Source organism: Eulemur rufifrons, chromosome 7, assembly GCF_041146395.1.
Source record: "Eulemur rufifrons isolate Redbay chromosome 7, OSU_ERuf_1, whole genome shotgun sequence".
Classification (NCBI taxonomy): domain Eukaryota; kingdom Metazoa; phylum Chordata; class Mammalia; order Primates; family Lemuridae; genus Eulemur; species Eulemur rufifrons.
In genome coordinates this window covers 285,461,927-285,473,273 of record NC_090989.1, presented here as the reverse complement: position 1 = coordinate 285,473,273, position 11,347 = coordinate 285,461,927, and the positions used below count along the sequence as shown (strand labels likewise).

At 52.5% G+C, this 11,347-nt stretch overlaps 1 protein-coding gene across 1 annotated transcript in view; it reads right to left on the bottom strand.

Annotated features, from left to right (window-relative positions):
• Positions 1 to 1,307: 1,307 nt before the first annotated feature.
• CAMSAP1 (calmodulin regulated spectrin associated protein 1) overlaps positions 1,308 to 11,347 on the bottom strand; it is a 72,587-nt gene continuing 62,547 nt past the window's right edge. The window contains exons 13-17 of the mRNA XM_069477105.1: positions 10,828 to 11,036; positions 10,315 to 10,417; positions 8,646 to 8,761; positions 7,549 to 7,667; positions 1,308 to 3,213 (exon numbers count right to left, since the gene is read on the bottom strand). Coding sequence (XP_069333206.1) covers positions 2,911 to 3,213; positions 7,549 to 7,667; positions 8,646 to 8,761; positions 10,315 to 10,417; positions 10,828 to 11,036 — 850 coding nt within the window. The 3' untranslated portion in view covers positions 1,308 to 2,910. The remainder of the gene's footprint in view (positions 3,214 to 7,548; positions 7,668 to 8,645; positions 8,762 to 10,314; positions 10,418 to 10,827; positions 11,037 to 11,347) is intronic.

Here is an 11,347-nt window from a genome sequence, read left to right as displayed (position 1 = left end):
CCTCCAAATGGCAATCATAGTTTCAGAGAATAAAATAACCTAGGGCCAGGCACAGTGGCTCACGCCTGTAATCCCAGCACTTTGGGAGGCTGAGGTGGGAGTGTCGCTGCAGCCCAGGAGTTCTTTTTTTACTATTTTTTAGTAAAGACAAGGTCTCATGCTCCAGAGATCCTCCTGCCTCGGCCTCCCGGAGTGCTAGGATTACAGGCGTGAGCCACCGCGTCCAGCTGGCCCAGGAATTCAATACCAGCTTGAACAACAACTGAGACCCCATCTTTACAAAAAATTAAAAAAAAAAAAAAAAAAAAAAAAAAAAAATTAGCCAGGCATGGTGGTGCACCTGTAGTCGGGAGGCTGAGGCAGGAGGATCGCTGGAGCCCAGGAGTTGGAGGCTGCGGTGAGATATGATGATGCCACTGCACTCTACCCAGGGCAGCAGCTCGAGACGCCCCCCGACCCCCACCCCGCCAAAAAAAGACCACATATCAGCAGACAGATTTGTAAAGTAATGGGCTTGTTCAAGTTTCATTTATCTCAAACACCAACCCCTCTGGGCTTCCAGCACGGTCAAGGATTTACATATAATCTTCTTCATATAGAATCATTTGGTTGACACTTTCTTTAAAAGTTATATTCTACATGGGTAGAGCAACTTGTCTTAAATAACACTGTTAGAATTCTGAAAGGCAATGACAGACAGGCAGCTGTTCCACTGTGAGAAACCTGCAACACAATACAAATACTACTGCAGGTGCTCTGGAGAATATGAAACATTTACAAACACTACATCTCAATGTCATAAACTGAAAAATAATGACTACACCACCACTGAAGCCGGAAAGCCTGAAACGAACCCCGTGTTTGGAACTTTTTGTAACGAACAGAAAAGTGGCTGTGCCAATGCTTGAAGAACACACGCATCACGCACACGCTGGCCCGGGGACCGGAGGCATCGGCCACGTCTGCGGCCATGTTAGTGCCTAGTGACACAACAAACAGCAAAAACCCTGCATGCTCAAGAACAATTTTCAGCATGTTCCACATATTTGACTAATCACAGCAAGAAAATTTAGAATTTACTCAGAAGTTCAGGAGGAATGCAATTTTCCAGCTCTAAGCCAGAAGTACCTCTAACTCTTCTTTAATTCCACTTATTTGTGAGCCTGTAAATAAAAACAACATGAAACTCCCCTGAAGGAGCTGGCGACACTCGATCGGCAGAAGGAACCAGATCAACCTCACACACGTGATTAATATAAAGCAATTAGTTCATTACTTTATTACATTTTAGTGCTTCCTTAAAATAAATATGGTAATAGCATGTCAAACATACATGGGAAATAAAGCACACGTGTGGAAACATGGTAACAGAAAACTCACGCAGGACTGCTCAGTGCTCAGCACTTGAGAAACGACAGCCGCCAACGGCCCCTCGCGGGAAGGGAGCGGCGGCGTCTAGCACGGTATGTACAAGGTCGCACGACTGCACCCTCTTCCCACGGACTGAGGAGACGGAAGGAAGGCCTACAGTCCCGTGTGGTGTTTTGTACACAATTCACGTGCCTTTTTCGTCTATCTAAAATTAGGTAACAGTACACTTGTCTCTAACCTTTTCTTTCTATTGATCTTTAATTTTTCTGCAGTTCAAGATAGGTTCAAGTAACACTCCCAAGAGAATATGTGCAAAACTAACATAAGTGGCTCCGGAATCTTCCAGCAGCTGGTCAGTCACAGAGGTGTCTCAGCAGCTGTGGCCAGCACGCATTCGCTCCCTGGGAATGTCTGTTCTGGAGAAGTGTCAACCCCTGTGGGGACCAACATGGAAAGGACCCAAAGCCATTCCACTTACTTGGAGTTCTGAAATAACTGCAAATAACCACTTAATTGCTGTTAAATAGGCAACAAAACAAAATTATCAATCTAAACTGAGAGCCACACACTCCTCTTAGAGCATGCCGCTCTTCCAGAAGCAAGGGTCAAGACATGACAAGTAGTGACATAACAAAACCACTAAAAGAACTGTCAGCGTAAGTGCATCATTTTAGGAGAAACATGCTCAGAGTGAAAAATATTCTACTTTACCAAAATCTGTCTTTATTAAAGTGAACAAATCATTAGAGCACTATCCAAAACTGAATCAGCAATGGCGTGGTTGGCTCAGCCTGCCACTTTAAACGAGGCAAACGCCACTAATAGTACCATTCACGGTCCTCATGATTGGGTGTCAGAGATAATCACCGCCACACTGGTAAGCATCATTCTAGCAGAAGACAGACTTTGCAGACTTCAGTGCTTTCAGTGAACTGGTATTTTCAGTAAACTTTTTCTGAGCAGCAGGGAACAAGAATTTTTTCAGAAATCTTAGACTTGGATATAAATGTTGGCAGTAGACACAATCAATAAATATCATACAACTTCTCAAATGAAAAAGATTTCCCACTATAAATTCCTTCTCTAAAGACACTCCAACACCCGACCCAGCGCGAGTCTGTCCTACACTCGCAGGGGCTACAGCCAGCCGGCACGAGGGTGCTGGGTGATGTGCAAAGGGGCAAGGTGAGAGGCAGGAAAGCAGAGTGGATTGCGTTCAACTCGTACTGACGGAGAACTTCAAGTAAGGGAGGCCGGCGGCCCAGGGGTCTCGCCCATGGGGGCCTCTCCTCGGGGGCCTCAGTGGTGAGCGGCGACCACAGCAGCAGGAACCACGGGGAACACGGCGTTTATTCCTCCATCCTCACGCCACCTGGCAGCCCTGCGTGAACTGGGAGCTAAGAGAGGGGTTTTCTTTGTTGTCTAGAAGCCTCTTTGCAAAAGGTCTGTTGTGACTTTGCACACTTCGTACCCAAATGGATGAAAATAATAAATAAGAATCCCGCGGGCAGGCCCTTCAGACACTTGGCCGCGTCCGTGTCATTTACGAGTCTGGGTCTTCTTTGGCACCGCAGGCCGCTTGGGCTGCCACAAGTGGTTGTGGATCGTGAGCGCGTCCACGCTGACGGACATGGTTTTGGCAGGGATCAAGTTAAACTGTTTTCGGTCTGAGCTGTATTTATACAGCTTGTCAATCATCTTCTTGGTGATGTTCTTTGGCCCCGTGCCAGTGAGTTTGTAGATTTCTTCAGTGTCGGGGTAGTAGCAGTAAAGCGCCCTGAACTGGCAGCCAGCGTCGCGAAACAGTATGATGTAGTGGTTGGCGTCACACTTCTCCAGCTCCTGTGTGGAAGGAGTAAAGGAGACTGAGACACTTCAGAGTCACTCCAGTCCTCATAGGTCCCCAAGCTCGCCAGGCACCACACCGGGAGAGGTGACCGGCCAGGCAACCCCACCCGTAAGGGCTTTCTGGTGTGTTAACTACAGTCCCCCTAGTTTAAACGATTAGGTGCACCCACTTCATGGGACACCGTATGCCACTGAGATGTCACTTTAGATAAAGGAACACGCTTTTAAGATTAAGGGAGCAGTGACATGAAAAGACGCTCCTCACCGTCAACCACCAGAGAAATGCCCCTAAAAAACCACAGTGGGACGCCCCCTCACATTGCTAGGATGGCGGTGACATCAGACAGACAGTGACAAGTGGCGGCAAGCAGGCGGAACTAGTCACTGCTGGTGGCCATTGGTACAGCTGCCGTGAAAACAGCTTGGTGACTCTTCACGCTGTTTAAAACAACAGTTACCACAGGGCCCACCGAACTCCCCTCTCGTGTGTATTTAAGAGAAATGAAAACATGTATCCACACAGAAGTTTGTATGTAATTGTTTATAGCAGCACTGTCCCTAACAGTCAGAAAGTAGAAACAAGAACATCACATGCACGTAGCAATAAAAACTATCTACAAACTAGAAACAACCCAAGTGTTCATCAACAGATGACTGAATAAACACACTGCGGCCGATCCATGCAGTGGAATATTACCCAGCCATAAAGAGAAACGACGTTCTGACACTAACTGTAACTCGAAGACAGTATCAACATGTAACGCCACGTGGAGGAAACCAGAGCCACAGATCACGCACCTTGTGACTCCATTTATAGGAAACGTCTGGAAGGGACAAGAGTAGCTCAGCAGCTACCAGGACGGATGGGGAGGGAATGCTGACGGGTGTGGGGTTGTTTTGGGGGGAACGAAAATGTTCTGGAATCATACAGTAGTGGTGGTTGTACTTGTCTATGAATATACTAAAAAGCACCAAATTGTATACTTTAAAAGGGTGACTTTTATGGTATGTGAACTATATCTCAATAAAGCTGTTAGCAAAGAAATAGAAAAATCTACAGCAAATATGGCAAACTGCCAACACTTGTCATGGTGTTTGGTGTAGCATGTTCTGAGGTTTGGAACATGTTTTTAAATGTCATAATCATTTTTAAAAATAGGCCCTCCTCACGCTGGGAAATCTGAGCACAGTGCATGGGTTTCACTTTCTACCCCAGCAGTACTCAAAGTGCAGCCTGGGGATCCCTGAACACTCTCCGGCATCCGCAAGGCCATCCCCTGCCCCGTGAAGTTCAGACGTCACTGTCACACTGTCATCGGCTGCTCACTCTCCTCTCCTGGGCATCCCCTTTCCAGAGGCCACACGACATGTGAGGTTGTAACAGGTGGCACGTAGAAGCTGCTAAGATTCTAACTTTCTTCTATAAAGCCAGGAATTGAAAAGATTTATAAAAATGTAAAATAATGCTACTCTTCTATTTATTCTTGCTTTAGAAACTAGTTATTTTTTACGAATGTATAGTTTTTGTCAGCATATAAGGGGTGTATTATTTTAAATATTATAAATATTTTTTAAAAGGTTAACTGGAAAAATTGGAGTCCAAAACCATACACACAATACTGACTTCAACTACGCACATGCTGTGTTCACGTATGAGCAGCACCAGAGGCCAGTCGGCGGGCTTAGCTTGCAGGGACAGTGGGTGGTGGGTAGCAGATGGCATCCCACTGACGTGAGCGCTGCCGTGCGGTGAGAAGGGAGCGCGGTCCCCTGGTGCAAGCGTGTCCTTAGAGCAGGCCGAGGCTGCTGCCGTCCAAAGGCCTGCATCCAAGGCCTTGCCGCTGGCGGAGGCCCCAGTCACCAGCAGGCAGGAGGAGCTCCCGCGCCTAAGCGCTGGTCTCCACGCTGCTTTCCTTCCAGGGGTCTAGAACTCCGGTGCCTGCAGGCACCAGGGGGCTTTGTGACCAGCCCCCAGTGAACGCTCTGGGCATCCAGCGCTGCAGGGCTTTCCTGAGCAGGAGCACGGCCCCCGGGCTGCTGCACTACCGCTGCTAGAAGCGTGTGCTCCAGGTGACCCAGAGCACGGGGCCCACACACGGGGGCTCTGACCCCACTGGGGTCTTCTCCCCGAGCACTGGGTGTGGGCGCTGAGCACCGCTGTGATGACCGGCGTGAGCGCCCACACAGGGGTGCAAGAGTGCTCCGGGCATCTGCGTGTGGGGAGACCCGGGGGACCGTGGCCACCCACTCCTCTGCGTGGAAATCTCGTCAGGAAAAACAGGATCCCAGGCTGCTTTTGCCCTCGTCAAATGAAACAAACTGGACAGGGAGGGGGAATACCACCAGTCTAGACAATCTGCGTTAGTGAGAAAAGGACACACCTGTTTTGAAGAGGAGGGTCACTAATACCACGTGCCATTTTAATTTTTTTTAGCTAAAAAGAACCCATGAGGACCAGGGGTTGGCCTTAATTATTAAACAGTAGAATTTCTGATGGAAGACAGATCACTGCATCATTTTCATTCATTCATTCAAAAGCCAACGTACCCCAAGGTCAGCAATCTAAGACCCACCACACCCGTGCCTGGGTCCTGGCGCAGGCTCGGCTCTGCTTCTCCGTCCCTAGAATTCCACTCCTGCCAGTCGTAGGAGCCAGCAGGGACCCGCCCGTAAGTGTCAGGTTCCTGTCTCCAAGCTCCTCCTTGGCCTGTGCCCCTGGATGCTTCAGAGGTGCCCGAAGTCCACACGCTCACAGAACCTGGCCTCCCAGGCCTCCCCACTCCACCGCACCTCCGTCTCACTCCCTTGTGCAATCAAGAGGCTCTGCAAGGCTCCACGCTCAACCCTGCCCCAAAGCTGGCCACGCCCACCCCCCCACCCTCCCAGGCCTGACCCTCACTCGCCCCCACTGCCCCTGCGCTTTCCTGCGGTCAGTTCTGACCCTCTTTGGAGGGCAGGTTGGTCACTGGCCCTCCTCTGCCCACACCTCGCATCCGCCTGTTCCACTCAGAGCAAAGCTGAAGTCTTCTCTGGGCCCACAGAGGCCCTGAATGATCTGTCCCTTGACCTCTGACCCCACTCCCCCTACTGGCCCTCCGAGTGTTCCCCAGCACACAGGCTCGCTCCGCCTGCCTGGAACACCCTTCCCCCACACCTGCAAGCTTCCTCCTTCCCTCCCTGCAAGTCCCTGCTCAAACGCCACCTTGGCATGGAGACCTACTGTGACCGACCCGCTGAGCTCGGCAGCAGTCTCCACATTTCCAGCCTGTGGCCAGCCCTGCGTCACAGCGTTTTCAGGGAATCAGCCACACCCACTGGCCTGCGCACTGTCTGTGGCTGTTTTCACGCTAGGGTGACAGGACACTTACTGCGTGGCCCTGCACAGAGGTCACCTGCGATTCTTCACCAGGTGACGACTCACCTCACCAACGTATCCCAAACACCCAGGACGGCATGCGAACAGGGAGACACACCCTGGGTCCTCCTTACTCCTTCCCCTGCAGACCAGAAGCTTCCGACTGCCAGGGCACATCAGGCCCTGACCTTGGCCCATCTACTTCCGGCCACCTGCTGCAGCCTTCCGCCTCCCAGCGGCAGAAGCTGGACCTCACGCTGGCAGCAGAGGTGGGGGAGTCGGACCTGCCCTGCTCCAGCCCACAGCCATGCGCGCCTAGGGCTCAGGGAGGGAAGAGTCAACAAAACAAGCAAGCAGTATTTACCCAGACAGGCTTCCCATTTCTCCGTGATCCGCACTCAACCCTGGAGCCCCTCCTGCCACCGTCACCGTCCACTCTCTCTGCCCTGCCACCGTCACCGTCCACTCTCTCTGCCCTGCCACCTGAGCACAGTGCCGCGCCAGCCTCCTGTATCTCCAATCACCTGGTTCCAGCTGCCAAACTAGTTCTACTATTTTTCTCCACTTAAATTTTTACTCAAATTTCCCCTTCCCCACCTCCCCTCACACCCCCACTTAGTGTCACCCACCTGGGTGACACAGATGAGTCTTCTCACCCGGCCTGGAAGGCCCCTGCCCTGCCCCTGGCTCTGCTCCAAGTGGAATGTGCGCTGGAGCGTCCACTCGGCTGGTCTAGGTCCCACTTCCCTGTCACAATTCTGCCCTGCTCGAGGCTGTCCCAACTCCTAAAGCCACAGCTCAGATGAGCACGAATGCCCGGGAATCACTGAGGAGAAGAGCCGTCACTCTTACGGCAGAGCGATGTAGCAGAAATTATGTACAAATAATTGTGAATGTTTTCTATTAAAAAGAACCCCTGATTTAGAAACACCTTTTATTCCACATAAAATTTAGTGGTAAAATCTGATACTTGCCTCCAATATTGAATTCTTGTGCGGTTCATTCACTTTTCCAGCCAGGCAGCAATGGGATATCGCATTGTGAATGATAGGCTTGTTTGATTTGCTACTGGGTTCCTTAAAGAGCTTGGGACCTAAGAAACCAGGGCAAGATTTGCAAAATTAGCATTTTAAGGTACAAACACACACACAAAAGAAAACCAACAATTTCTTAGCAGCGAGCAATGGGTAGGCTGAATTATGGATATTTGTGATTTTTTGAAAATGGGAAGAGCCACTTCAAATCTATTTGAAAGAATTCCGAGTTAAAAATTTTACAAAAACTAGGCTGGCTGCAGTGGTGTGTGCCTGTAGTCCCAGCACTCTGGGAGGCTGAGGCGGGAGGATCACTTGAGCCCAGGAGTCGGAGGCTGCAGTGACCTGTGATGACGCCACTGCAGTCCAGCATGGGTGACAGAGTGAGAACGGAAAGAAAGGAAAGAAAGAAAAGAGGGAAAGAAAGGAAGGAAGGAAAGAAAGGCAAGGAAAGGAAGAAAAAGAAGGGAAGGAAAAGGAAGGGAGGGAGAAGAAAAAAGAAAAGGGAGGAGAGGAGGGGAGGGGAGGGGAGGAGGGGAGAGGAGGGGAGAGGAGGGGAGGCGGGTAAGGGGAGGGGAGGGAAGGAAGGAAGGAAGGAAGCAAAAGAAAAGAGAACAAAAAAGGAGAAAAAAAATTTTTTTACAAAGACTAGAGTAGTAATTTACCCCCTTTCTAACTTCAGTTTCTTTACTGTAGAAAGACAAAACCAGGAACTAACTTTAAAAGTCTCAGGTTCAAAGTGCCCAGGACGCATGCAGCGCGCTGGCCCTGTGGGTGGTGGGTGACAGCCCCGTGCCTCCCACCGCCCTGGCTCATGGCAGACAGCAGGAGGGGGCCAGATGGGCCTGAGAGCTTCTACTCGGACAATGTACCTGTTCCAAACACCAAACAGCTAAACACAGCTTTCTGTCGCTAAATAAAACATTTTATTAGAAAAATACCTTTTAGACTAAAATAAAGAACAGATTTTAAAGAGCGCTCCACGAAGGCGTATGGACATGTGCCCAGTGACCTCCGAGGAGGGCGTGGGCCGTCACCTGTGTACTCTGCCACAGAGGCCAGGGAGGAGGCTGCGGAGGCGGTCTCCCAGTCTCGGTCCGTGCTCCTGCTGGGATTGCGGCTCAGTATGGGCAAGGCCTCCATCGACTCAACTCTGCAGAAAGGACAAAGGACGGGAAGGTGTAGCCACAGGCCACCCTCCCTCTCACCTGCAGCCAGCAAGGGCTGTAGCTACTTCTGTCACCTGGCAGCAGACCAGCCGGCAACCAGGGTGGGAAGCTGACCAGCATGGAGAGGGGCCTTCGGTGGGGGGCTCGTGTCGGCACCCACCCCGGACGGCATCGACACTCTGGGCAACGTATGAGAAACAAACGCTCCAGACGCTACAGAGTAACGAGGCGAGTCGGCCCCTCACCAGGGAAGTTTATCTTCGTGCAGCCTTTCCCCGGGGCACCGCCCTGTTGGAGCAGGGTCCAGGCACAGCACCGAGCCCCAGTGCTGCTGGCTCGGGGAGCCAGAGGGTGAAGTTTGGGCCGCCTGTGCTGCTGCCAAGCAAGGGATGGGACCCAGGGAAGGAAGGGCCGTGGGGGGCCGAGTCTGAAACCCAGGCCTCAGTGACGCCGAGCCCTGGAGGCCTGAGCTGAACCCTACAGGGAAGTCTCCACTGAGCACAGCAAATGCCGGCGCCAGGAGGAGGGACACAACTGCCCAGAGACATCATCCGCAGCACCGGGCTCTGAATCCAGCCAGAGTAACTGAACCCAGAGTCCCTCAAAGGGACCCTCCACAAGCCCAGGAGTCAAGAAGCCATGAGGCATGGAGAGAGGCAGGAAAACGCAACCACGGTCGCCAGAGCAGCAGCCACACAGACGTACACATGCAAACAAAGGACGCCCACAGCACTCGTGAGCAAGTGGGGGCTCAGCAGAGGCCCCTGGAGCCCTCGAGGAGCCGCCCATCGAGGTCCACGAGGGCCCCTGGCACACCCTCAAAAATGACTCTTTGACCACATGACCAGTGTGGGACCCCAACATGCTGCCCTGAGAAAAATGCACTCTCGCCCTGGGCTGTATCCGCCAGGACCGTCACCCTCATCCTGTCCAATCACGTGGAGACCGTCTACACAGCAACTGGCCTGTGCGCACCACAAACACAGGGCCGAGAGAGACACACTACGGACCGCCTGGGATCAGAGGAGACGGCAGAGACGCGGCGTGCCGGCGCCACGCAGGCCCCAAGCCGATCCCGGACCCGGAGCAATACAGTTATCAGGGACACGGTGGGGCAACTGACAACTGGATGTGGACTTCAAATCAGACCAGAGCGAAGTGCTGGTGTGACACCTGTGATTACGCAAGAGCAGGCCCTGTTCTAGGAAATACGCACTAAAGTGCTTGACCTTCAAGGGCCGGACGTTGCCCACTTGCTACAAACGAGAGCAGACGCATCTGCATGCGCAGCCAGGGGAACAAGGGGGGAGAGATGACAAAGCAAATGCCACCAGTTTAACCAACCGGTGGGCCTGAGCGGAGGGCACTTAGGAGTTCCTTGTGAAATTACTGCAACCATTCCATAAACGTGCACTTATACAAAAATTAAAGTTGAAAAACAAAGGCATCTCTCATGTGGTTTTTAATCTCAAAGTTCCACTCTCCCCTCTCAAATGTCCCCAGTCCCGTGCCCGGGGGCTGTCCCGGGCCTGCTTACCGCTGGGAAGGTGTGCCCCCCGAGTGAATGCTCTCCGGTTCCGTTGTCGCGGCGGAGGCCAAGGACAGGCTGGACCCAGAATGAGTGCGGCTCAGGTTGTCAGCTGCCAGAGATAGAAACAGACGCCAGCGCAATGAGGAGCTGTCACCAGGTGCCTATCAGCCCCCCTATCCTGGGGCACGCCGTGCCTCCCACTGCCCCACGGTGCTGGACAAAGCAGCCGGGAGCAGACCCTGGCGTCTATGGCATCCTGAGTCCTGCGGCCTCGACCCCCCACCCCCAGCCCCTGCCGGGGGGACCCGCTCTGCATCTGGATGAGTCTCACCATCTCAGACCATTCGCCCTGGCTCAACTTTCTCTTCTGTAAAATGGGGACAATCCTCCCCACCCCTCGCACCTCACAGTTCTTGAGAAAATCAAAACCAGATAACGAACGTGAGCACTCTACAGGGTGAACAAAGCTTCCCGTGCGTGAGGCACAAGGGTCACACGCCACACGACTGAGCCGCTTACGCGTCGAGGAGCACTTGGTTCCCGAGTCACTACACGACTCTTCCCGGTGGACTGACTTTGGCCGTGGCTTTTTCGCCTTTGATTTAGGTTTGCCAAGTCCCTGTTCTTCCAAAATCTGCTGCTGCTTCCTTCTCAAGTACTCCTGTTTTATGAGCTCTCGCCGCGCCTTCTCCTCCTCCTTCCGTATCCGATCTTCCTCAGCTTTGCGCCTGGGAGGACAGTATGTTCAGAATGATCCTGAGTTACAAGGATTCTCCTGCAGAACAATCTCCCTGACACGCCACCTCCCACAGTACTTGGCGTTGTCCAGGCACCGATTCTTTCCCCTGGCCCCCGGGCCTGAGGGTGGGCCGGCTTGCCCAGGGGAGGACACAGTGGCCACAAGGCAGCCCTGGAGGTGACCGTGACCCACCCTCGCTTCCCGGGAGGGCAGTGTGACTGCGGCAACCTGCTTCTTGAGCTGCACAGTGGAGGCCTGGCCGTAAAACCAGGGATTAGACGCGCACAGCTCATGGGCTGT